Source organism: Thyridium curvatum, assembly GCF_004353045.1.
Source record: "Thyridium curvatum strain D216 chromosome Unknown NODE_43_length_354360_cov_84.162100, whole genome shotgun sequence".
Lineage (NCBI taxonomy): Eukaryota > Fungi > Ascomycota > Sordariomycetes > Thyridiales > Thyridiaceae > Thyridium > Thyridium curvatum.
This window is the reverse complement of record NW_022156798.1, coordinates 326,284-352,360: the sequence shown is the minus strand read 5'-3', so window position 1 is coordinate 352,360 and position 26,077 is coordinate 326,284. Positions and strand designations below refer to the sequence as shown.

The 26,077-nt window shown below is 53.6% G+C and overlaps 7 protein-coding genes across 7 annotated transcripts; 4 read left to right on the top strand and 3 right to left on the bottom strand.

Annotated features, from left to right (window-relative positions):
• Positions 1-825: 825 nt before the first annotated feature.
• Positions 826-9,990, top strand: E0L32_007261 (uncharacterized protein; the record flags this gene model as incomplete). Its single annotated transcript, XM_031141985.1, has 7 exons — positions 826-979; positions 1,029-1,071; positions 1,123-2,499; positions 2,558-2,898; positions 2,955-7,431; positions 7,484-9,903; positions 9,971-9,990. 7 exons carry the CDS (start codon positions 826-828, stop codon positions 9,988-9,990), a joined length of 8,832 nt encoding a protein of 2,943 aa, XP_030993857.1.
• A 153-nt stretch (positions 9,991-10,143) lies between these two features.
• On the top strand, positions 10,144-13,470 carry E0L32_007260 (uncharacterized protein; the record flags this gene model as incomplete). The annotated part of the gene is made up of 4 exons (XM_031141984.1): positions 10,144-10,220; positions 10,650-11,361; positions 11,424-13,342; positions 13,413-13,470. 4 exons carry the CDS (start codon positions 10,144-10,146, stop codon positions 13,468-13,470), a joined length of 2,766 nt encoding a protein of 921 aa, XP_030993856.1.
• A 510-nt stretch (positions 13,471-13,980) lies between these two features.
• E0L32_007259 (uncharacterized protein) lies at positions 13,981-14,994 on the top strand (the record flags this gene model as incomplete). Its single annotated transcript, XM_031141983.1, has 3 exons — positions 13,981-14,171; positions 14,322-14,807; positions 14,916-14,994. 3 exons carry the CDS (start codon positions 13,981-13,983, stop codon positions 14,992-14,994), a joined length of 756 nt encoding a protein of 251 aa, XP_030993855.1.
• Positions 14,995-15,867: 873 nt separating this feature from the next.
• Positions 15,868-17,435, bottom strand: E0L32_007258 (uncharacterized protein; the record flags this gene model as incomplete). Its single annotated transcript, XM_031141982.1, has 5 exons — positions 15,868-16,601; positions 16,646-16,762; positions 16,806-16,911; positions 16,974-17,101; positions 17,174-17,435. 5 exons carry the CDS (start codon positions 17,433-17,435, stop codon positions 15,868-15,870), a joined length of 1,347 nt encoding a protein of 448 aa, XP_030993854.1.
• Positions 17,436-17,872: 437 nt separating this feature from the next.
• Positions 17,873-18,408, top strand: E0L32_007257 (uncharacterized protein; the record flags this gene model as incomplete). Its single annotated transcript, XM_031141981.1, has 3 exons — positions 17,873-17,914; positions 17,975-18,057; positions 18,117-18,408. The coding sequence occupies 3 exons, from the start codon at positions 17,873-17,875 to the stop codon at positions 18,406-18,408; spliced, it is 417 nt and encodes a 138-aa protein (XP_030993853.1).
• A 392-nt stretch (positions 18,409-18,800) lies between these two features.
• On the bottom strand, positions 18,801-19,796 carry E0L32_007256 (uncharacterized protein; the record flags this gene model as incomplete). The annotated part of the gene is made up of 4 exons (XM_031141980.1): positions 18,801-18,829; positions 18,896-19,504; positions 19,608-19,678; positions 19,759-19,796. 4 exons carry the CDS (start codon positions 19,794-19,796, stop codon positions 18,801-18,803), a joined length of 747 nt encoding a protein of 248 aa, XP_030993852.1.
• A 1,237-nt stretch (positions 19,797-21,033) lies between these two features.
• Positions 21,034-22,851, bottom strand: E0L32_007255 (uncharacterized protein; the record flags this gene model as incomplete). Its single annotated transcript, XM_031141979.1, has 1 exon — positions 21,034-22,851. The coding sequence occupies one exon, from the start codon at positions 22,849-22,851 to the stop codon at positions 21,034-21,036; it is 1,818 nt and encodes a 605-aa protein (XP_030993851.1).
• Positions 22,852-26,077: the final 3,226 nt, after the last annotated feature.

The window sequence follows — 26,077 nt, the reverse complement described above, 5'->3', positions numbered from 1 at the left end:
CATTGAAACACTTATGCTGACATAGCTCCACTTCGTCTCCCTCTTTCAGGAAGGGAATTGAGAGAGAAGAAAGGAGGCAAGAGGGCAGGCAGTGAGGGCATCGAATTCTGGTGCCAAAGGTACCGGGTTCTAACTAGGGATCAGTGCACTGAGAATCGAATACTCAGTTATTGGGCGGTAACCAGAACCGTCACGTCCCACTATCATGACCGTAGGCAACCAAAGGAGCCTGGAAGAAAAGGCGGTGGGGTATCCTCCGCTCTTGTAGTCAACAAAACTTTGGGCGGTGAAGAAATTCTGCCCGACTTTCGTGCCTGGAGCTCCTATTGAGCTGAAGCTCACCTGAAGGCGCGACCCTGTATTTATACAGGGGAATTGACTGGGAGCGAGGTTTTCACTGCCAAAGAGACCAGGATAATAGCCGTCGCTAGCTCATTGCCATGGCAAATGAATTTGTAACGGTTTGAAAGTTTCCCTTCCGAATTTGTTGTTCCTTTAGTCCTTTTTCTTTGACTGTACGTATTCGAAAGAGGTGAAGCATGCGATCATTCATCGGCGCGGCTCAAGGTGGACAATCAATCAGCAGTGATATCTGACGAAACGAACAACACAGTCACTGCTTCACCCAGAGATTTTGGAGCGTGGGATACAGCTGTTTCAGTGGAAGACATCACCTGACTGTATTAACTGCCGCTCAAACTCCACCCGGTCACTGCAAGTTCACCACAGTCCCCAGGATTCTGGCTGGTTACCAAATTCAACCCCGGACAGCTGCTTATCTCATGGTTGGGGCTTCCGATCCCAGCTGGCTTTGGGGACGGTGCAATGGGCCCCGCCAAGCCAAGATCGGGCCGGGATGCCAATGCTGAGTCTCTTCGCAGTCCGTCTGCCTCTTGGTTTATCATGAAACCCGCTGACTTTGATGACGCAGTATCCATACTAAGTGGCACCTCGACAGAACGGTCAAAGGCACTCCAGGGTATGTCGTCCGGGTTACTCAGTCCGATGAGAAATACTAAATGGGGTAGATTTGATCGAATTCTTCAGGAAAAGGGCCCAGACACCTAATCAGTATGCTTCATGATTCCCCATGTCTGACTTGATTAGACTGACAACTCGTAGGCCGAGTTTGGCCAGCGATGCCTACCATGGACTTCTCGAGGCTTTGTTTCAGTGCACCCTGACTGAAAAGCAAGGTTACTTTAGGAAAACCACGAAGTCGACAGCAACTACGAAGCTCACCAAATGTGGGGAGGCTTTGAGGTTGGCTGTGGAACATGGAGCTCCTAGGATGAAGCGCAAGATGGCGCGGGCCATCATCGACCACATCACCCAGACACTTCCGGGCCCAAATCAAGATTATATCGAGCCCTTGATGAAGGACTATCTAAAAGCTTTACTAGCACTGCTTGGACAGCCGGCCAATGTTGAGCAGCTTGCTGCGTTGGAGGGCGAAGGGTGGATCACTTGCATCGACTTTCTGGTTGATGCCATATCCCAGTATTTGGGAAATGGCGGTCGCGATACAGAACTCTCAACCCGCGCATCGCCAGCCCCAAGCTTTGCCTTGACACCATCGCTCACTCTGTCCACGGCAAGATCCAGTATTCTATCCACTCATAGGTCGACCTCGCAGAGCCAGCAGCTTGTCCTACAGGACCTTGTCCAAGGTATCCTCCTCTTGGTGTCGGCATCAAACGCTCCTCTCGCCTGCAGAAGCGCGGATATCATGAACACTCTCGTCCAAGTGCTGCATCTCAAGCAACTCAACCTCAGCTGGCTACATCGGGCCGCTTTCACCGCCCTGAATCATATCATCCCATCTGTGCAAGTCGAGGAGTCTTCTCTGACGAACAGCTTAACTCGAGATCTTCTCCCTCTTCTCAGCCATTGGTGGTACCCTTCGTCCTCCGCAACCCAGAGTGAGTCGATCAACTCGGTACGAGATCAGATCCTATGCGTTCTATACAGTCTACGTCTGAATCTAGAAGCTCTCATTCTCCAAGATGAAGATGAAACCCTGGAAAGACACGTGGAAGATGTCTTGGATGCCTTGTGGTCAGAGTACTCGAAAAGGGATGAGCGAACCCGCCTGCAGATAGGTGACCTATCATTCGTTCCAAATCCCACCAGCCCTTTCCTGACCAAGACCTTTTCGCTTCGACGATTTGACATTGGTGCAGAGAGAAGATGGGGTGTGGTTGAAATCCTTGCGATATTGGACAATATTCATGCTCGAGCCACGAAGAATCGCCAACAACGACGTCCGGAGGGCGATGATCAACCTCGCAAAAGACGCCGTGTCATTGAGGCAATCAGCAAATCTCATGAGAGCATCCGCTCATCAGACTTGGGTGTGCAGTTGACTGGACTTCAGGTTATCACCTTTCAAGTACAGAAGGTCCCAGATGATTGTGCGGAGCTGCTCCCAGACATGATGGAGATGATCAGCCACAAGCAGGCCAATATCTCGTCCTGGGCTATGATTGCCTGTGCATGGTAAGTCCATATCGATACACCCCTGTGGGCAAAAGAAAATTGGCTGAGCCATGATTAGCTACGGGCAACAATCGACACAAACTGCTCAGGACAGCGCTACTCTATGGAAGCAGGTTTGGCAGGTGTCAGTACGGTGCATGGGTCTTCCGGGAGGCACTCGAGCGGCTTGTCTTGTCTTGCATACTATACTGGATTTTCAGTTAATCCCCCCCCACTCCATCATGGACGACATCAACAACATTATCACATCAGCCGACACGAGTGGGCCTGCCTCGCTCGTGGACTCGTCTCTCAGTCTTATGCTGCATCTTCTTCATATGCGCAATTCCGTCCTGCCCAACGCCAGTCAGGCCACTTGTGGACACATTGTTCGATGGATGTTCTCGAACTGGAAACCAGGTATGACCCCGTGCCCCCCCAGCAACCGAGTGTTGTTGCCATTGACACCATCCTAGTTGACGCCAGCTACGCAGCTGTGCACTCCGTCCACGCAAGTCCGGTGGATATTGTCAACATGCTCATGGCATGTATTGGCGACCAGCCTCTAAGTATTTGCGAATTATCTCTCCCCCCTGGTGGTCTAATATGCCAGACATGGGCCAGACAAGCGCAGCTCGAGCCAGTGATGCGGTATCTCCTCATGCTTGAGACGCCCCGGGCAAATGCGGTCAGAGATGGTGCAATGTGCCAAATTTTCAAGGCAAGCAACCCACTGCAGGCCACTGATCCAGCCGATTCCAATTCAGCAAAGAAATTAATCCTGGAGCTATTGTCTCCTGTGGCGGAGGAATTTCTCCTTCTGACGGAAAGCTGGGTGCGAAAGGGCACAGAAGCAGCAAGTCAGCTATCAACAGAACGCTGGCATGCCTTGGTCTCCTTCTGCATAACCGCAGCTCTGCTGGTCCCGCAACTGCAAGGCCTGAACTCGTCCATGTCGAGACAGCTAGAGTCTACGATGGATACGTTGTTTGACAATCTAGCTAGCTCTCTTGTGGACTCTGGGCAAAACCAAGGCTATCTTGAAACTTGTCTAGGTGCTGTCTCCGTACACATACCAGCATTGAACACATCTTCACTCGAGAGCTGGTTCAGACGCAACACGGCCCTGCAGAAGCTTTTGCAGAAAATCTCTGCCGCATTGAAAGAGCGGACACTACGGCATTCTTCAGCACAGCACCAGGATGTCATGGATCTGGACGATGAGTTTGAATCGCAGGCAAGTCAGAATAGCTCGGCTGCGAAAAGTTCTGACCATCCACGTCAAGATCTGCCACTTGCCGTCAACTCGGAAGCATTCTATCTCGTCACTGAGCAACGTTTACATCTCCTCGTAACACTGAATGAAGATGATCAGATCGGCATTCTAAGCGGCATGTTCGTGGACCAGCTACTGTCACTTCCCGAAGAAGACATCATCTTATGCCGTCATTTCCTCCAAGACATCTTTGCGTCGGACCTTGTGATCACCCCTGACGACGCTCTCAAGCTTGTCGAAAGCGCGGGTGGAATAATAAGCGAAAACCAGTATTCGTGCTGCGAAGTAGCATTGGGGTTATGCCTTGATGTGATGGAAGGACTGATCAGCCTTTGGACTGAAGAGAAGCTTGAGGTATACGCAAGAGTGGGCGATCTCTACACCTATCTGATCAAACAATCTTTACCCAAGAATAGTCTGTCGCCCATCGCACAGATCCGGCTTGGGAGGCTTCTTTACCGGCTTTTAGAGATCCGACCGGCGTACGGAAACGATCTTGGGCTGCCTTCATGTCGATCTTCGCTGTTGAAACTTCTACAAGAGGGCAATATGTTGGTCAAGTATTTCATTGGCACCGATCTACCCAAGATATTTGCTCTTTTTGTGCTCAAAGTGCACGACGATATCTTCATTGATATTCTCAATAGTCTCCCCTCCGACGGCGAGAAGATCGAGGGTATCGCATTGCGCCTCCTGTCACTTGCTGGTATGGCCTGCAAATGGCCTACCCTTCTCAGGCGCTGCATTTATCACATCTTCGAGACCCCAGGGCGATTGGAGAATTGTACCAAGTACGCTTCTCGATGCCTCAACGTCATTGCCGAGGCACTCGCTCTTGATTCTGCCCGGAGCCTCTTCAAACTCTTCGCCCCGCAGCTTCTCTACACTTGGCTCGAGGAAGACTCCATAGAAGACATCCCATATGAGATATTCGGGTTCCCAGACCTGAACTCACTGCTTGAACTCGGTCAAGCAGAGGCTTCTGCACTCATGATCATGCGAGGCCAAGATGAGCAGGTCAAGTCTCTGTCGCAAATGCTCGGTGTGGCCAATGTTGAACTTGTCAAGAACAACTTCACGAAGATCCTAGCCTACAGCATTGCCCACGATGTGGCCGTGCCCAAGGATCAACATATACCGACTGGTGAGAGCCGGGTGCGAAAGCTCCTCGGTAAGGAACCTTTTCTCGAGTGTCTGTACCTCAACTTTGTCGATATTGTCGCGCTTTTCTTCGACCTCTTCGACCAAGAAGATCCCATCGAGAAGTACTTTGCCAAGGAAGCGAGCCTCCAGTATGCGAATGAGGTCATGGCAGAGATCAAGTCATTTGGGCATTCGGCAGTCACATTACCTCCGAATCAGCAGCCCATGTTCAAAGCCAAGTTCCTAGTGAAAGAGCTTCTGCAGCTCTGCAGCCGCACCGAGTACGAATTGGCAACACTATGGAGTCCGGCCTTGGTAGTCTTGATTGCTCGCAAGCTTTTCAACACCATCCATCCGGCCCTCGGGTCCCTGCACGCCTGCTCCGTATTGAGGAAGGTGAGGGTGCTCATATGTCTTGCTGGATCCCAAGCAACGAGTTCCTACCCATTGGAGATGTTGCTCCATTCGATTAGGCCCTTCATTCAAGACAGTGAATGCGCCGACGATGCACTTGGGATCTCACAATATCTCATCTCGAGAGGAACTAGCCATCTTGCCCAGTGTCCATCCTTTTTCGCCGGATATGCATTGTCCACTTTGGCCTCACTGCGTATGTTCTTGGAGTCTAGTCAATCCAGCACAACCCAGGAAAGTCAATTCAAGGCTACTATGACGAAGGCTCAGCTATTCCATGGCTGGTTTACCAAGTATCTCAACGGCTACGACTCTCCCACGTTCAGCAACGACGGACAACGGCAAGCCTTTCGGTCTATCATTCGATCCGCCTCCAACATCAGAACGTCCGGGAACGCTGAAAAAGGCACACACGAGAGTAATCTTTTGATGGAGATTCTTAAGGATGGAGATGGCAGCCAGAGGCTACTCAACAATTCCGCAAAAGACCTCACCCTTGGCATGCTCTGTGGCGATTTCAGAACCCCCCAATCCAGTAGAGCTGATATAATTGAGACGGATGACGATGCGGTCACCTACAATGCAACTGTATGGAGAAGCTGCGGGTCTCAATCGCTACAGAAAGACTACCTGACCTGGGCTGGACGTGTTATCGGCAGGGCTTTCGCTGCCTCTGGCAAAGTCGATGAGGCACTCCTTTTGGAATCCCGTGTCTCGGGGCATGGGCCAGCTGTTAGGAAAGACAACGGATCAGAGCAGGGGCTCCTTGATATCGTCGGCGATTTGACAACTAACAAAGACGGGTTCACTGCGGGGCTTGCCGAGTCTGCATTGAGGACTATCGTAACTGAAGCTGTCGCTAACAGAGTCAGCGAAGTGCTCCTTGCTTGTCAGAACAGCCTTCCGGAAGCCCTTCTTGCGTCCTCTGACTGGAGCAACTACCAAACGCCCCCCTCTGACTGTTCAGACAACAATCTTGGTCTCGAAGTCAACGTCTTCGAATCTTGCCGCATCGAGTCCACTACTTGGTCACAGGATCTTGCAGTGCATCTAGCGAGGTGCGTTCCGGGAGATGTGGTACTTGCAGTGCTTCCGCCGATTCTTCATAATGTCAAAGGTTTTGCGGATCAAGCTCTGCCCTTTATCATCCACCTGGTCCTGTTCTTCCAGCTTGACAAGCAGCAAGTTGTGAAGCGGATGCTCTCGGAAGCCATCAAACCATGGCTTCAGTCAGAGGCACCGGAAGCAAGGGACAATATCAAGCTACTGATCAATGTCGTGGTGTATCTCAGAACTCAAGCGCTGCCAAATGAATCGTCTATCGCCGACCGATCACAGTGGCTTGATGTGGACCTTGCTCTGGCCGCTGCCGCCGCAACACGATGTGGCATGTTCAAGACTGGACTCATGTTTGCGGAGATAGCCATGTCAGATTCGGCCCGCACTTCGCGGAGATCTTCTGCAGCCCGAGACCTTGATAGCACTGATGCGACAGAGGTCCTTCTCGACATATTCGAGAATATCGATGACCCAGATGCCTATTATGGCCTGCCCCAAGCGCCTGATCTTTCTAACATACTCTCCCGGCTGGAATATGAGAAGGACGGCAGTAAAAGCCTCGCATTCCGTGGCGCCCAATACGACAGCCACCTGCAACAGCGCCGTTCGGCTTCAGGTCGGGATGCTCGATCTCTGGTAGAAATTCTAGGTAATCTTGGACTGTCAGGGCTTTCACATTCACTTTTGCAGACCCAACAAAGCCTTGAGGGGGTGTCAGACTCATTCGACAGTACCTTCACGACAGCTCGGCGTCTCGGTATCTGGAATCTTCCAACACCGCCAGCTCATGACAGTCAGGCCGTCACTCTATACAAGGCCTACCAAGGCATCAATCAGGCAACTGATGCGGCCATGGCTCAGAAAGCCGTACATAATAGCCTTGGAAACATGATGCTCTACCTTGCAAGCCACAATCTCAATGTCTCGACCCTGAGAAGACATTTGGGTGCGCTGGCAGCACTGACCGAGTTGGATGACATCTTAAGTGCCAACGAAAAGTCGGACTTGGAATCGATGTTGTCCGTGTTTGAGGACCGTTCCAAATGGATGCTAAGTGGGCGGTACGTTTTTGCCTTGATTGAGAGATCTGCGTTCCACTAACACATGTGATAGATACGAAGATGTCGGACAGATCCTGTCATGTCGCGAGACCTCCCTCCGGGCTCTGAGTCGGCAAGATCAGCTCCGCGGCAAGATGAAAATATCGCCCGGTGACGCTCGCTTGGTTGAGATTCGTGGCATGATTTTGTCATCCGGAATATATCGCTTTCATCATGCAAGACAAGAATCTCTGAACCTGGCTACGTCCCTGACAGACATGATTGATCCAACCGAGGCAATGGGCCTAAATGTTGACGCAGCTATCAAGATGGAAACAGCAAACGCTCTCTGGGATCATGGGGAGATGATACCTTCCATCCGAATGTTGCAGAGCATAGACAAGGAGTCTGCATTGAAGAAGCAAGCTGTGCCAGTCATGCGCTCTGACCTGCTCTCCAAGATCGGGCATCAAGTATCCGTTGCGAAACTTGAAAGCCCAGACAGCATTCAGAAGAAATACTTGGAGCCAGCTCTGAAGGAGCTCAAGGGCAAGAGTGAGGGGAAGGAGGCTGGAAAGGTTTTCCATCAATTTGCTATGTTCTGTGACGAGCAACTTCAGAGTCCAGACGGGCTCGAGGATCTGGCTCGCTTGCAGAACCTGAAGAAGGGCAAAAGTGATGAGGTTACGTCTCTGAAGAGCCTGATTGCCAGTACCAAGGATTCTCAGATGAAAAACAAGTATGCGAGCCATCTGTCCAAAGCCAAGCAGTGGCTCGAACTCGATCAGCAAGAGCTCCGGCGAGTAGAGCAAACTCGCACCGAATTCGTGAGGCTCAGTCTAGAGAACTATCTGCTTTCTCTCATTGCGTCGGACGAAAACAACAACGATGCCCTGCGCTTCACGGCACTTTGGCTTGAACGGTCCGAGGATGATGGAACCAACGATGCGGTGAGAAAACATCTGGACACGGTGCCGACACGTAAGTTTGCACCTCTGGTGAACCAACTTACGTCTCGATTACAAGAGCAGAACTCGGTGTTCCAGCGACTCCTGATCAACTTGGTCTTTCGCATATGCATCGACCACCCATATCATGCGATGTACCAGATTTGGTCCGGGGTGAAGACGCGTTACAATAAGAACGACGACGTTGCCATCCGAAGATTCAAGGCCACGGAAAAGATCTCTCATCACCTCACCAAGGCTGCTTCAGTTGCACCCATTTGGCAAGCCATCGACAGGACCAGCAGAGCGTATCACGCGCTAGCCACCGAACGAGATCCCAACCGCTACAAAGCGGGGCAGAAGATGGGAGTCAAGGAGTCGCAAGCAGGTGTGGCCTTGATGCAATGCCTTGTCAAGTACCAGATCCCACCACCAACCTTGCAGATAGACCTGTCGGCGGACAAGGACTATTCCAGTGTTCCTATGATGACCAAGCTGGAACCGACCATGTCCATCGCATCTGGTGTCAGCGCACCCAAGATCATCACTGCAGTGGGCAGCAACGGAGAGAGGTTCAAGCAGTTGGTCAAAGGTGGCAACGATGATCTCCGTCAAGACGCCATCATGGAACAGGTCTTCGCCGCCGTGTCCTCGCTGCTGAAGCTCCACAGAACAACTCGCCAGCGAAACCTCGGCATTCGCACATACAAGGTCCTCCCTTTGACAGCTGTCTCTGGGCTGATCGAATTCGTCCCGAACACGATCCCGCTCCACGAATACCTGATGCCGGCTCACGAGAAATACTACCCAAAGGACCTCAAGGGCTCACACTGCCGAAAGGAGATCTCGAACGTTCAGAGCAAGACGATTGAGACCCGGGTCAGCACCTACCGCAAAGTAACAGAGCGCTTCCATCCGGTCATGAGATACTTTTTCATGGAATACTTCCCTGAGCCAGATGAATGGTTTGCCAAACGGTTGGCATACACACGGTCAACCGCGGCCATATCGATGTTGGGCCATGTACTGGGTCTTGGCGACCGTCACGGACACAATATCTTGTTGGACTCAAGGACTGGTGAGGTCGTCCACATCGACTTGGGTGTGGCCTTTGAGATGGGCCGTGTTCTTCCGGTTCCTGAGCTGGTACCGTTCAGGATGACGCGCGACATTGTAGACGGCATGGGCATCACCAAGACGGAGGGTGTGTTCCGGCGGTGCTGCGAGTTTACCATGGACGCCATGAGAGAGGAGACGTACTCCATCATGACCATCCTCGACGTCTTGCGCTACGATCCGTTGTATTCGTGGTCGATATCGCCAGTACGTCTCGCCAAGCTCCAGGACGCTCGGCGGATGGACGACACGGAAACAGACGAGCAGAGCGAGATGGAGAATCGAAAAGTGGTGAATGAGCCATCCGAAGCGGACAGAGCTCTGGAGGTGGTGCGGAAGAAGTTGTCAAAGACGCTCAGCGTGACGGCCACTGTCAACGACCTCATCAACCAGGCGACCGACGAGAGGAATCTTGCTGTTTTGTATTCAGGTACGATCCCCTCCCGCACAACCACGCGGCATGCATGAGAGATTCGGTGCTAACATCTTCCCTCTAGGTTGGGCCGCATATGCCTGATGAACGCACCTTGGTAGCCGCTCCTCCCCCTCCCCTGGAGACGAGAGACATGGTTGCTCATTCGTATTTTTCCTTTTCCTTTTTCGCCTATAAACATGATGTATCAAGAAAGGGGGCCACCGGTGTCGATAAGTAGATCAACAATTCTCAAAAATGTTCAAGTATACCAGACCAAAGTCATCTATCTATGCACAGACATCCCGTGTCGAGATTGCTGAATATTCAGAGCAGTATTTCTCGTGTCTCCTGTTCTCCCTCCAGCTATTACACCGTAATAATGAGTCCTCTTCACTTCAATCGGATGATCATGTAGCGAGTCCTGTGGGCATGGAGCAACGATAAGTTTGAGCAAGGTTCCAGGTAGCTTGCTTCCCCCACAGCGGAGAAATTGATTGTGGGCAGGTTCCTTGTTGCTTCAATTAATCATCACAGGGAAGCTGCTGTAGGCGATCTTATCGATAACTAGTGAGCTCCTCCCGGCTTTATCTCCGCCCAGTATCAACGTCAACGCCGACCATTTCATCATTGTCCTCCTCACTTGCCTTTTCTCTCGACTTTCCCACCAGCCATTCATATTTTACGATTGATTCTAACCGTACATTTCTTCAAGAGTGAGTTATAGACCAGGTCTTTAAAACACAATTCCTAACTGACACTAGGCGACTTAGGACTTTTGGAGCTGTTACATCCCAAACCACGAAACCTACCAATTATCCACTTGATTACCAGATCGAGGGCCCCGAGGTCTGCGTGACTGCTTGCTACTCTGGCCCCCGATCTCCCCCAACCGCAAGGCTCATGCAGCCGACACCTCGCAACCCCGACGACGCACGTCCGAGCTCGCCACCCTCCCGACGCCGGCAGCGCGTCGACTCGAACCCGCTGCTGGCGCCCGTGTCGGCCCCACTGGCCAAGCGTGCGCGGTCTGGAGACAACGCTATGAGCTCCAAGGTCGCCGGAAAGCGGGCCGAGGTCGTTGACCTGACGCGCCGTGGCGGCGCGTCGTCGCCCTTCCAGCCCCACGGGGGCGCCAAGAAGCTCGTCATCAAGAACCTGCGGCAGTCGGCGCCGTCGCGCGCCGCCGAGGTCGAGAGGTACTACGACAGGATCTGGGCCGAGCTCGAGGCCGCCCTCGGGGCCATCTTTGCGGGCCGCCAGCCCGACCAGCCGCTGGCTGCGCTGTACAAGGGCGTGGAGGACCTCTGCCGCCATGGCAAGGCGGAGCCACTGTTCGTCATGGTGAGGACGAGGTGCGAGGAGTATCTCTACCGCCGGGTGCTGGAGAAGATCAAGACGGATGCCGCGGGAGGCGACAGCGTGGACATGCTGAGGAGCGTCTATCAGCAATGGAAGCGCTGGAGTGAGCAGTCTGTAAGTCTCTGTTCTGGCATATCAAGCATGAGCACAGTGGAGTTGACCAAGACATATCGCAGAATGTCATCCGTTCTACATTCAGTTATCTGGACAGGTCATTCCTTCTCACCAGCAAAGTTCACCCTCAGATCAACGACATGTCTATCAGCTTGTTCCGACGTATGGTGTTCAGGAACCGGGAAGGCAACGAGACCGGAAGTCCACCTGGCGTGAAAGTGTTGGTGGGCATGTGTCAACTGGTGGATCATGATCGCCGGAATGACAACAGATTTGACGCAACCCTATTACGCGAATCAGTCTCGATGCTTCATGTTTTCAATGTCTACGGCAAGTCGTTTGAAGGTCGCTTCCTGGAAGAGTCACGGCGATACTTTGCGGAGTTTGCCGAGGAGCGCAGTGCTTCCAATGACCTTAAGGACTACATTGCGGCTTGCGATAAGCTCCTTGAGAGGGAGGATTACCGGTGCAATGCTTACAACTTCGACAGCACGACGAAGAGGCAACTGCTGGACGACGCACACTTGTTGTTGGTGCAGAACTACTCGAAGAAGCTCCTCGACAGTGGAAGCGTAGCGAAATTGTTACAGGAACACGAAGTCGAGTCCATGAAGGCGCTGTATGAATTGCTACGCCTTTCGGGTATCCAGAAGGATCTGAGGAAACCATGGGAGGAGTACATCAAGAGCGCGGGCTCAGCCATTGTCACAGACACCACTCGGGGCGATGAAATGGTAATCAGGTTATTGGAACTGCGGCGCAGTCTCGATATCATGGTCCGTGATGCCTTTGGGAGAAACGACGATTTCATCTATGGTCTCCGGGAAGCGTTTGGCTTTTTTATCAACGACAAAAAGATTGCCTCATCGTGGAACACGGGCACCTCCAAGGTCGGCGAGATGATCGCCAAATACATCGACATGTTGCTGAGAGGAGGACTGAAAACACTGCCCAAGGAACTGCTGTCTGACGACAAGGACCGCGCGACCGCTGAACGGGAGGGTCTATCTAGCACGGCAGATGAAGACGCCGAGTTAGATCGGCAACTGGAGCAGGGCCTCGAACTCTTCCGCTTTGTCGAGGGCAAGGACGTCTTTGAGGCGTTTTACAAGAGAGACCTGGCGAGGAGGTTGCTCATGAGCCGCAGCGCCAGCCGGGATGCCGAGCGAAGTATGCTGAGCAAGTTAAAGAGCGAGTGCGGTTCGAGCTTTACACACAATCTGGAGCAGATGTTCAAAGACCAGGAGCTTGCTAAGGACGAGATGGCATCATACAGAGAATGGAAGGACGGGACCGGGGCTGCCAAGAGTAGCCTGGACTTGAACGTCAACATCCTCTCCGCCGCCGCCTGGCCGTCGTATCCCGACGCCACCCTGAAACTGCCGGACGAAGTGGTCGAGCAGATTGAGCAGTTTGACCGGTACTATCAGATCAAGCATACGGGTCGGCGCCTTACGTGGAAGAACAACCTTGCTCACTGTGTGCTGAAGGCTTCTTTCAAGAAGGGACCCAAGGAGCTGCTTGTCAGCGCGTACCAAGCCGCCGTTTTGGTTCTCTTCAATCAGGTCGATGAGGATCAAGCCCTCAGTTACGACCAAATCTCGCAGAGCACGGCACTGGTCGACGGCGAGCTAGACCGGACACTGCAGTCCCTGGCGTGCGGGCGGACGCGAGTCCTGTCGAAGCACCCCAAGGGTCGCGACGTCGGCAAGACAGACACTTTCACCGTGAACAAGGCGTTTACAGACCCCAAATACAGGGTCAAGATCAACCAGATCCAGCTCAAGGAGACCAAGGAGGAGAACCAGGAGACGCACGAGCGGGTGGCGGCGGACCGGCAGTTCGAGACGCAGGCGGCCATCGTGCGCATTATGAAGAGCCGTAAGTCGCTGCAGCACGCGCAGCTGGTGGCCGAAGTAATCAACCAGACGAAGAGCCGCGGCGCCATGGATCCGGCGGACATCAAGCAGAACATTGAGAAGTAAGTGGATTTTGCCCATCTGCCATGGGAAGATATCGCAAAGTGAATGGTTGACTAACAACATTGCCAGGTTGATTGAGAAGGACTACCTTGAGCGGGAGGGCAACGCTTATGTATACTTGGCTTAAAAAGAAGCCTTATGAAATCACTTTTACGTGTGGCCATGCAGCTCTTTGCAGCTCTTCAGCATTCTTAGACATAGAGACAAGTCCGAGCCCAGATTTTTTAATCCAACAGACGCTGACTCTATATTGTATCCAAGCCTGATTCGAGTTTCGCATTTGACTGTGATGTTATGTCAACGAGACCGGGAAGGGTTTCTACAAAGAGTTTACATTTACAGACAGAAGAAGCGGATTCCGGGGCGTGTCTTTAGCAATCACGGCGGTGCGGGCCCAGCTGGAGGAGAGCTTAGATTGCGGGGTGCCTTGAATTTTTCCATCCATCACCGCCCAAAAAAATATTCCCATATCGTTATCGCTAGAGATTATCTACATTACTAGCCATTGGCATTGGCGGGTTGACTTCGACTTTTTTTTTTACGGTGTTGCAATCAGCCTGGTTTTTCTTCCCCGTCAGTGAGCCCTTAGGTATTTCGAAAAAAGACAAAAAGAAGGAGAAGATCAGTATCGCCCAAGATGCCCAAGTCAAGGAGGTCAAAGGTCGTCCACATGACGCAGGTCACCAAGAAGGGCCGCGAGCAAAAGGACAAGCTCTTCAGCAACATCCGCGAGACCATTCCCGAGTACCAGCGCTGCTTCGTCTTCAGCGTCGACAACATGCGCAACAACTACCTCAAGGACGTGCGGCACGAGATGTCTGACAGCAGGTACGCCAGCAGCCGTCCAGGCAAAAACCAATCCTTCGTCAGGGCGTCTTATCTACATAAGACGATAATGAAATGGCCTGCACAGCCCGAGGAAACAAAATGAGAGGAGAGAAGGAGACTGACTTTGTTCTGTTACCACACCGACATTAGGCTCTTCTTCGGCAAGACCAAGCTCATGGCCCGCGCGCTCGGCCAGACGCCCGAGGAGGCCCAGGCCGACGGCATCGACGGCCTCGCGCGCCACCTCTCGGGCTCCGTGGGCCTGCTCTTCACCAACCGGCCCGCCGACGCCGTGCTCGCGTACCTGTCCTCCCTCGCGCCCGTCGACTTTGCGCGCGCCGGCGCCGAGGCGCCCCGCGACTTCGTGATCCCCGCCGGGCTCGTCTACAGCACGGGCGGCGAGGTCCCCGCCGAGCACGACGTGCCCGTCAGCCACACGCTCGAGCCCGAGCTGCGCCGCCTCGGCGTGCCGACGCGGCTCGTCCGCGGCAAGGTCGTCCTCGGCGGCGGCGAGGACGGCGAGGGCAGCGAGGGCTACACGGTGTGCAGGGCCGGGCAGGTGCTCGACTCGCGGCAGACGAGGCTGCTCAAGCTGTTTAGCGTGTGCATGAGCGAGTTCCGGGTCCGGGTGTTGGCGTAAGTCTCTTTTTTTTTTGTGATGTTCTTGTGCTTTTAATTCTCTTTAGAATCGCGTTGGATGCGGGATTCAAGGAACCAACTAACCACTCGTGGATACAAATATAGGTACTGGACTGCTGCTACGGGAGAGGTCACGGATGTGGACCCCAATGCCATGGAAGAGGATGACGAGGACAAGGAGTGAAAGAGGGTCAAAAGGGGACCACAAAGTTATGCTGCATGTTTCGTCGCGGTTCTTTTTTCTCAAGGGATATACCATGTCTCAGGCTCTGGCGTTAAGGTTCGTTTAAAAAAAGAAAGAAAGGCAAAGTATCGGGCGGTCTGAGAGCTTTGCTCCGATTACTTCAAAAGCAGTAGAACCCTTGTTCATCATCATGTGCTCACGGCGCACCATGGAGCGATGTCATTCAGGCATCTGTCTACTTCAGCTTTGATATATTATGCAAGGATACCTACTCATTGTGCGTGACGCCTTCTCCAGGTGAGGCCCAACACGGACGTGGCTGTGTGCTAGTGATACACGGATGCGATACGGACTCCCCTCGCCCATTCACAAATGAATGCCGGACTAAGGTCAGTAGGTCCCCCCCATTGGTCCTTACCTCTGACCTTACCTTTTCCCGCCCCAAACTCCAACCGCCACAGCCCGCTCTCCCGCCCGCTCCCTCCTTGCTGCGACGTCGATATACATAAAGGAAAAACAAGATTACAAAGAAAGGATTACCTTTCCTAGGCGATGGCTCTGCGCTCCTCGGCGGGGCGAGACTGATAGTAGGTGGTAAAGGCAGTGATGTGGTTGCTTTTGTCGCGGGTGATGCCGAGAAACATGTCTCTCCGTATAATATCGTATGCAAACCCTCTTGAGTGATCCGATGGTCCTTGTCTCAATACCTTTGTGGCCATTGTACCAGGACGATAGAGCAGGAACATCCTCTGCGGATCCTCTTGACCAGGCACCTTACCCTCCACATCGGGAAAGAGAGGAAGCGGAACGACGGAATCCTTGTGAGATCTGTGAGGGTAGTAAAAACTGCCCGCAGGATCCAAAACGGCCCCTTTAATAACGGCGCAGTTTCCTTGGATCTTCATAGCCACCGCCGTCGTATCCACGTTTGCGGTTGTCGTCGCCGCCAGAGGGCCGGTCATAGTCTCGGTCGCGGTCGCGATACCCACCATTCTCTCTCGGTCGAATGGGCTCCATGTTGCTGCCGGTTCGGCGGTCGTCTCTTCGGTCGCGGTAACCGCCGCCGCCGCCGCCGCCGCCGCCAGATCTATCGTCATATGAGCGGCCGCCGCCATCGCGGGAGTCATACCCACCCCTGGGACCAGAGAAATCCCGACGGTCACCCCCGCTACGTCCACCGTAGCCGCCGCTACCGAAACCTGGACCACCGGGGGCGTTTGGCGGAGGACCCCCAAAGCCATTACGGTCGCCACCTCGGTCGCCGCCTCTGTCACCGCCACGGTCGCCGCCACGGTCGCCTCCGCGTGGCCCGCCATAGCCACCGCTTCCTTGACCACCGTAGCCACGGTCTCGGAAGTTGCCACCACCTCTGAAGCCTCTATCGCGGCCACCGCCGAAGCCTCCGCGGAAACCACCACGGAAGCCCCCGCCAAAGCCCCCTCGGCCTCCGCCCATGGGTTGCGAGGGCATAGCCCTAGTATATCCTCGACCACCCAGGCCACCGCCGAGCCTCCGGGGCTTCCAACCCTTGACAGTACGACCGCGTTCGACATCTACCTTGATGCGACGGTCTTTGATGCGGATGCCATCACAACCGTCCAGAGCAGCTATTCACACGCGCGTAGGACGCGCCTTGTCAGTAAAGCCTTACCATTGATCATACCTTGACCACGGAATCGTGAGAAGCGAGAGGGAGGAAGAGAAAAGGATGATGGAAAGAGGCAAGCTTGAGGGCCATTCTCTCCAGGGCAAGGATGGATATCCGGTTCTATGCAGAAAACAAGTCAAGTGGGAAGATGGTGCAAGTTTACCTCTCATGTCCTTTTCGCGCTCGAAAACCACGAATGCATACCCTCGGTGGGGTTTACGTTTCTTGTTGCCCTTCTCATGAGCGTGGGTGTCTTTGACGATCCGTATCTGTTCTCAGATGTCAGCTTTTGATGCCTGAACCGGTTCGAAGGGGGCCCGTCAGGACGTACACGCTCGATGGAGCCGAAGCGGGCGAACTCGCGCTCCAGATCTTCCTCGGTCGCTTCGTAGCTGAGTCGCGCGACGATCAGAGTCTTGAAGGCGTCGCCACGAATATTGGGATCCTCATTAGGGTTGTCTGTTGTCATCAAATGGGTCAGCGCGTGGATGAGGTAGATGGAATGGGCAGGCCGCGGGAGGAAAAACACACATTGCTTGGGGCCTTCTACAAGGAGCTTCTGGACCTCAGCCTCGTGCTCTGCCTTCTTCCGATCGCGTCGTTGCAGCCAGCTTTCCGTTGGCTGATAATTGTCTTTGTCCTGACTTTCCTGAAGAACAGGCAGATACTGGGCGACACCCGAGATTGAGGCGGTCTTGCGCTCCTCGGCCGGGTAGTCGCAGGGCTGCACCCACTTCAAAGGAGGTCGCGGCGCAAAGAGCGCAAGCAGCTGGGGAGGGAGCTTGTCCGTCATGGTGTGTTACTTCGAGCCAAAACAAGAAGAAATAGACTCGAACGAGATGAAGAGGAAGTAACCCGAGGATGCCTAGATCCCCGAGCACGGATGAGAAGATGAAGTCGAAGGACTCCTCACGATTGTGCACGCGGGTGCCTGGGAGAAAAGTTGATGCCAAATTGGAAGCTTGCCAATTAGGGAGGCCATTCAATCGCGCCTGACTGGCACAAAGAATTGTTTGGACCTTTTCGGCCTAAGGGCAGGTTTGGCGCTAAGACCCTCCTGGATTAGCGCCCTGTCTTGTAAGGAGGCCGCTATCGAATGTTCGAAAGTGGAAAGTTGGTCGTCACGTGTGGAACTTTTTTGCGGAAAGGATAGCTCCCGCCGAAGCAAGCCAGCGACATCGTTGGAGAGCAAGAGATCGTCAGGAGGTGGTCTACGACAAGCAGAACAATATGACGATAAGGGCAGCGGCGCAAAAGGTCACCACTGGCCAGGTAAGAGAATCCGATCAAACCCGTCTCCCATCTTCGTTGCATTTCTGACCCAGCCCATAGAATGGCCTCGGGGCCTTCATCCTGCAATGCAAAAAGATGGACTTCCACTACTGCGACTGGGCCGGGAGTTCCAAGGGCATGAAGTATGTTTCCCCGTGTTCGCTACGCGGCATGTCCCCAAGCTGACTTGAATTGTGTTTAGCTCTTTCATCAAGCACCAACTCCCCCAGTTCGCCGCCAAGAACCCACAAGTCGAGATCACCGTTTCCCCGAGGCCGTCAAAACACCCGGTCATCATTGGCCACTACATCAACGGCAAGGAGAGAGCAATCTGTGTGAGGAATCTCGAGGCGACACAGATCCTGAAAAAGGCGGAGCTGCTCCGCGACGCGACGGGCGAGAAGAACAAGAAGTTGAGCAAGCCGGTCTCGAGTATCAACGAGAGTGTCAGAGGCATATGGAGTCCGTACCACGGAAACGGCATGCAGGTATAGAGGAATGCCGTTTGACGATGTAAGAGTAGAGGACTTGGTTCCATAATTATTGGTGTTGGTTAAAACGTCAACCAAGGTGTCTTGTGGTCGGATACGTTGTACCTCTTTGTACTATACAGCGAAATACTGGCTCTGTTGAGCAGAAGATGCCACAGATCATGCAGTAGATGAATCAGAAATATCAAAGCCATGCATATCAAACCGAACGTCTATCATTGAACTTTTACTTTATTTTGGAATCTCGCATGATGCTAACTAGAATGTGGGTGTGGTTGCAGCCCAGTTCTAACAATAGTCCTTCTTCCAGGCTTCTCCTGGTCACCTACACCGAGGACCGAGGTGGCACATGGCCATTTCCTCTCTTCCTAGAAGTTTCCCTCAAAAAAACCACCTCACTGGTTGCAGTTGATGATGTCGACGACTGTGACAAGCTTGATGTCAGCACACAGAGAGGGCCTACAATTTGCGAGTTCTGGGATCAACTTACAAGCCGGCTTGAGACTGGCACCGCCAACAAGGAAACCGTCAATGTCAGGTTGCTTGCTCAGGTCCTTGCAGTTCTTCTCGTTGACACTGCCGCCGTACAGGATGCGAGTGGCCTCGGCGGTCTGGTCGTTGACGTTGGTCTTGAGCCACGAGCGGATGGCGGCGTGCACCTCCTGGGCCTGCTCAGTGGTGGCGACCTTGCCGGTGCCGATGGCCCAGATGGGCTCGTAGGCAATGACGATCTTGCTCCAGTCGTTGCCAATCTTGGCCTTGAGGGCGGCGAGCTGGTTGGTGATGACGTCGATGGTCTTGCCGGCCTCGCGCTCCTCGAGGGACTCGCCGCAGCACCAGATGACGCCGACGCCGTTGTCGACGGCGTACTTGGTCTTGTTGGAGACGACCTCGTCGCTCTCGCGCAGGATGGTGCGGCGCTCAGAGTGGCCCAGGATGGTCCAGGTGATGTTGCTGTCCTTGAGCTGGCTGACCGAAATCTCGCCAGTGAAGGCGCCATTGGGCTGGTCGTACACGTTCTGGGCGGCGACCTCGATCTCGGGCCTCAATTGGTCGCGGACGAGAAGCAGGTAGAGGGAGGGAGGGGCAATGACGGTCTCTGGATATCGGGAGGGGAAAAGTCAGCATTGTCTTCTAGAAGCTGTCCAAGCCCGTCCACCCCCAAAGCAGACATTGGAAGACGGATATGTTGGGACACTCACCGACATTGGAGTCGAGCTTGGCCTCGTTCAGGTTCTTAACGATGGCCTTGATGGACTCAATGGTACCATTCCTGGCGGGCAGGTCAGCTTCACAAAAGCTCTTCCCTTACACAAGAGTATCGCGATGCGGGGTTTTCATGGCGGGGCATACATCTTGAAGTTGCCTCCGACAAAGAACTTGCGAGCCATGTTTGCGGTTGTCTGGTGGGTTTCTGTCTAGAGTGGTAGTTTTGGTGGTCTGTGAATCTGGTGTCGAGATGATGAAAAGGTCAGTGAGAAAAGTTCCAGTAAAAATCGAACAAGAGTTTTTGATATGGGCCGAGATGATCAATAAGACGATGCTCTCGGCCCAGACACGCTGATCGCCAGAACCCGGCATGGTTTAAGTCACCGGTTAGCGGGATGTAGCGTTGGTGGGGTGCCCCCCTGCTCTGAAGATGCCGAACCGGGGCTGCGTTTTAGCGCCAAGAGCTTGTGTGTTGTACAGACCAGAGCTCCAGCCAGAACAGCGACTCCAGGACTGCTTCACAAGGTTCTTTGAGCTTGTATGGGAGCCATCATCATTGATCCAGTCTCTCAACTCGGTTCACTCCCACACCCAAAGCCATTTGTAGATCGCATATTAATGGCATTGGCAATGCATGTCAACCCCCACACTACCACATGGACCATCCTACTGTTCTCTCTTCCCTCAGGGCCCGGCAATGGACATTCACATCCCAAAATGGAGCTGTGCAGGCATCCATCCTCCGCGGGATGGGAGGACGGGACCAACCGTCTTGGGGTCCTCCCCCCTCCCCCTGCCTCCTTTACCTTGCCGTCCAGGCAGACTCTATGCGGGTAGAGCCAATGGTAACATGCATGCCAATCGATTCGCACCACGTTGTCTCCCTCAGACCCAATAAGCCGAGGCGCAGTACAAGCAAGAGGAGCACCTCCTCAATAGCTTCATCTCGCATTGGGTATTCTCATACCCCGATTATGCACATTGGGCTGCGAATGCATACTGTCTACCAATAGACGACGTACTGCAAACAGATCTGGGGTCAACCCCGAAATATGGGAGCCCTCTATCTTGTGTACATAAGGGCTGTATGTCCCTTGACTGTCACTTCTCTGAGGGCCTATTGTTTCACACTTATATGTCAACCTCCAGTTGTCCAGGTTCCCATGGATGATAAAGAAGATGAGTTACTCGTTGATCAATCATTGAGACAATCTTATTGTAAGTACAAGACAAATTCAACACCGCCCCTACTATCGCCAAAAAACAGGCAGCAGAAATACAGGTCATTTTCTCGACAGTCTGGAGTTGTTACATAAGGAGAGAACGTTGAGGGTATCCATTCCACCAAGACAAAACGCTATCCGCAGAGAACTTTGCAAAATTCATTATCAACAACAGAAACATAGGAGAAGACCACTCTCATGGGTATCGATGGCGGTATTGGCCGCCCTCCCTCCTCGGCGCCAGTGGAGTGAAAGGGTTCTCTGGGGCCAGGATGGGTGACTCTTGGGAGTCCATGTACCGCGATGCATCTCTGTGCAGCGCCTCCCACGGCCGCGAGCGCACCTCGGGTCCCCTGTGTGTCTCGTACACCGGTCGGCGCGGGATAGGTACTCCCCTGAGCGAGTCCAGATCATCGAGCTCGTCAAAGTTCCTTGGGACATGCCGATACCTCGTCGTTGGCTCTGTGTCGACGATGTGCACCCGCTGGAAGTCTTCGACAATCCGGTCACGGTCGTCAACCACGACTGGGGACTGTATCACACGGGCAGCACGTGGGATCTCACGCGCTACTCGCCTCTCCACGAGGTCGTCGATCCTCTGCGCCTCAATGCGCGCTTCAGTCTTTCCGTCCGCGATGCCAGCGGCATAGGCGTTCTGTCGTATCTCCTGGACTCTGGCAGAGGACACTCCACTCGACACAGTCGAGCTGCGGGGGTCGCGCAAGGCAGTGCTTACGCCGGGCTCGATGGTGTATTCGCTGCCGCCATACATGGTGTGCCTCCGATGGGCTCCTTTGTGCTTGCCAAAGTGCCGTGGCTTGTATGTCTCCTCGATGTAGCGAGGCTTCCTACGATAGCGACGACCGGTAGAGTTGGACTTGGATGATGGCCTGGTCACTTCGGTTGACATCGACGAACACGAATCACTGTCGGAACCCGACTCATCAGAGCTACCTGAATCGCTATGGTCCTCATGTATGACCTGGATGGGTGTCGGTCCACGGGGATGATGGCCAGGCCCATGGTGGCCACCGGCAGGTCCGTGTGGGCCAGGACGATGCTGCCCTTGCTGGAAGTGCGGCGGCGGAAAGTTCCGCTGATTCTGTGCATCTCGCAGTTGATGTTCTTGCTGTTCTCGCTGCATCTGCTGTTGGAACCGGCGTTGGTCCTGGGCCACCTGGTGAGCCATCCGCTGCTCTTGCTGTTGGCGCGCTAGAAAGGCGAGTGCGTCGACCTCGGGCTTCGGGCCAATCTTGTAGTAGGCGATGATGGCTACGCGCTGCCATTTCGGCTTCTTTTCCCAAGACAGCTTGGTCTTGGAAGTGTTGTGTTTCGACTTCTTGTTCTTGTTCTTCTTGTCCTTGTCTTTCTCGTCGCGTTTTCCTTTCTCATTATAGCGACCATTCTCCACAAACGGTTTGAGTTGGTCATCAAGCTGTACCAGCTTGACTTCCAGGTCCGGATTTCTCAGCCGAGACTTGAGCTGATCAAGGGTCTTGTCGATGTTGTAGAGCTGATCAGCATTGAGCTCCTTTTTCTTCTCTGACAAGGTGTGTTTCTTGTTGAGGCGTGCTATCTGCCGCAGCACCTCCACTTTGGGGTCGTTCTCCTGACTTCTGTGGACTTGTTGCCAGTTAGGCGGCAACGGTTTGCCTTCGTTGTCGAATCGGTCCTGGTCCATGATCTTCTCGAAGCGATATACATGGTACTCAGACAGCATCTCCCGGGCCTGGCTGCTGGACATCCTCTCCATCCGAATGTCCACCACCTCCACAGGAGAGTGTAGCGAGTGCTGCTGGGGAAATTGGGGAGCTTGTGGCGGAGCGGCATTGACTACCCTGGGTGCTTGATGCATAGGCATGCCTCCGACTTGCTGTTGGTGATGCATCCTTGCCTGAGCGCTGGGTTGCCCCATGTTTGGCCGTGGGCCTCCCTGGTGCGGAGGGGCACCGGGCACCGGGGGAGGGACTGGTGGGCGAGCGTTCAGATCGATGAATCCTGGTCCCCCAGACATGGTGCAAGATCAAGGGCAAAGATCAAGGGCAAAGATCAAGGTCAAGTGCTTGTTCTTGCGGGGCGTTCCTTGTCGAGAATCCCTGATGATGGGTCTGTGTGGAGGTGATGGCAAGGTTGGAAGGCAACGAGTTTACAAGGGGCAGAGTGTTGAGAAGATATAACAAGGCGAAGCCCTGCCTCCAGCAACTCTACCAAGCAGTGCAGAGTCGTACGGGGTGTCGACGTATGTTGAACAAGTTTACGAAAAGTGAGGCGAGCACCAGACAACTGGAGACGACTGGATATGGAGGGAACCAAATGGTTTCTGAGGGATGGGACCGGAAGGGCGGGGGTGATATCTTCTTCTGAGCCCAGTGAAGAAGAGGGTGTGCAGTCAAGGGGGTGGCTATTGAGGAGTGATGGCTCTTCAGGGAAGACCGGAGAGACTGGTAAGACTGACCGGGATGGGAAGAGAATCCGTCTCCCACCCAAGCTTGGAGACGCCTCGAGATGGGCAGCTGCCGAGAAAAGCCCTCTCACAGTCCTAGGCAACCAGGCAAAGCCTCGTTTCCGCACCGTCGGTGAGAGGGTATGGATCGTCGGGGTGGGAGGGTTCAAGGATGACTCCAGACGGGCCGGGCAGTGCGCGGGTCCTTCCTCGCTCTCCAAACTCCAAGCCCCATTCGAATCAGGCACTTGGTTGGTCGCAGGGGAAGACTGTTGATCAGGAGGGCAGGAGGAAGAACCTAGGCGGTACGAAAGGAAGCCGATGGTCTGGGGAACGAACAGCAAGTCACACCTGTCAAAACGTTGGTCAAGACAAAAGGCGACCCCGCTTCGATTCGGTAAGTGAGCTATTGTTCAGGAAAGGTGTGCGTCACCTCTTTGCGATAATCGAGCTGAAGACATCCCGGTTTGGGGGCCGGGAGGGAGTAGGCTCGAGAATTTCACACTCGCTGGACTCTCGCCCCCGATATGGTTTTATAAGTACAATTCTTACGTGGACGAGTGAGGTCAGATTGCTTTTCTCTTTGCTATTGATCGAGCTCTTCACCGCATGAAAATAACAAAAGCTCGAGCGAGCTTCGCGACTGGATACTGCGTACACTACGAGATGTACTGGCTTTCTTTCCTTTCGTCCCAATCGGGGAAAGGCGTCTCACAGCAATTGGGCGTCACTAGTTTGCCTCTCATGCAGCCCAGTCAATGCACCTCTGCAGGAATTGGATCGACATCCGGATTTTATCTTGCATGTATTTGACAACATGTGAGCCTGGCCAGTGTCGCAAGCTTCCCTCCCATACCGCCGACGAATTCTTTTTCGCAAAGCAGGGCAACGACATCGTCACGGCATTGCCAAGTGGCGGCAAAGCCCAAGATTGCCCGCATTTCACCGAATGTGAAGTGTTTCATCTATCTCTCTGGTTCTCTTCTCGGATAACGCCATCTCAAGCAGCCACCTGTTGCCGATCTTGTTGATGCTGACATTGGAGACAGTTACTTACCCCTCTTCTTGTTTCCTTAGTTGCTTAGCTACTGACCAAGCCTGCACACCTGCACACCTGCATCCCCTCTCACATATTAATATCATCCCCATCCTATAACACACATCAAGAAGAGGGGCAGCCTGCGACTGAACTTCAGGTCATACAGCCACAAAAGTCCGCATGTCTCGTATCACCCAAGGGCAGATAGACTTTTTCTCCTACTCCATGCGGCACTGGATATAGCTATTATCGTCATGTGTATCGATATCCAAACTAGCTATCTGTGCTGTCTCGGTCCAGAAACGTGGCAGCAATGAGCAGTCTGTCTGCTCTTCCTGTTCCTTGAGTGAGGCGCACAAGTGAGACATCGGACCGTGTCTTGTTGGCCAATCTAGCACAACCTACACATCCCTTCCCGACCTGGGCATGGGCAGGTGGTGTCCCAAGATCGAGCAACGGAAAAGATGGGAGTAGGAACACACCCACTCACACACGATATGTGTCCAGAGGAGGGTGCCACTGAGCCAGGCACCAGCGCCATGTGTGGGAAGGTGGGAAAGTCAACCTACACCAGTGAATCAATCATTCAGCCTGATCGAAAGGCAGATTTGGTTTGTCTGCTAAGCACTTCGCGGATGCGCAAAGAGCACTGCCACCACCAGGCCGACCCAACCTGTTTCGGGCAGTCTGTCGAGGTCGTCTTACCAGATGGAGCTACAGATTGCAGTGACAACAGGCAGCCTCTCTTCTACCTTTCTTTGTGTCGGACACATCGACATTGCCCGTTGCAGTGCATTTCTGGTCCACTGCATTTGTGCTCGAGGCCTCCAGGACACCAGCAATTGCGGCGGTCGAATTATCTCGTCCCTCCTTGTGATGTCCACTCTTCTACTGATACTCCGTCCGGATTCGATGCCCAAGTGTCGCTTGACCGTGTTGTACAGTAGCCAATAAGGAATCGCACAAACAGGGCCTGGTGACGGGATGGACTGGTCACCTAGTGTGATGCAGCATGCATGGATTTTTATTTGATTCAAATGTGTATCCAGCTGTGGGAGGCCCCAGGAAGATTCCCGGTTTACCGGACGCTGGATAACGTGCTACGTATCCAAAGAAAGACTCTCGATTAGAGCGACAGTCAGCTGCCTCGTCATACGGGGTCAATTTACAAACGCCTCGTAAGAAACTCGGGGAATGATTGATTTGCAGTCAGGGCGAAGACAAACTGTTGCCCTGTCCAGCTGGAGATTCGGGCTTCTTCTCCCCTCTTCTCCTTCTTACAGCCGGGGCGACCGGTTTACTCGGCCCGCACCTCAGACAAAGTAGGTAGGCGGCATTTAACCAATTGGGCGTGACTGGCCAGCCCCTCGACACCCTCTTCCATTCCCACCGCTCTATTTATGTCTAGCACTTGTTCTTCGGTGAGAGGAACGACGACGTCAGTCTTTCCCACCCCTCGGAGCCTTCTGCGCCCTGTTCAAGCGGTGAGCGGACAGCATGGAGGGTAGCGTCGTATAGGTAGGTCCCCTTGGCCCCCGATTTGCCAAAGGAAGTAGATCGCCGACCCGAAAGTGAAGAAAAATCACGATGACACTTGTGATATCAGGAAGAGGGAGATAGAAAAAAACAGGATCACCTCGCCACGCCATACACATTTCCTGTCCAACCATAGCCATGCAGGTCTGGCATACCTTTCTGTTTGCCGTTCCTTTCCTTTCGAGACCCTTCCGCATTTCCGCCGCTCTCTCCCGCCCGTGC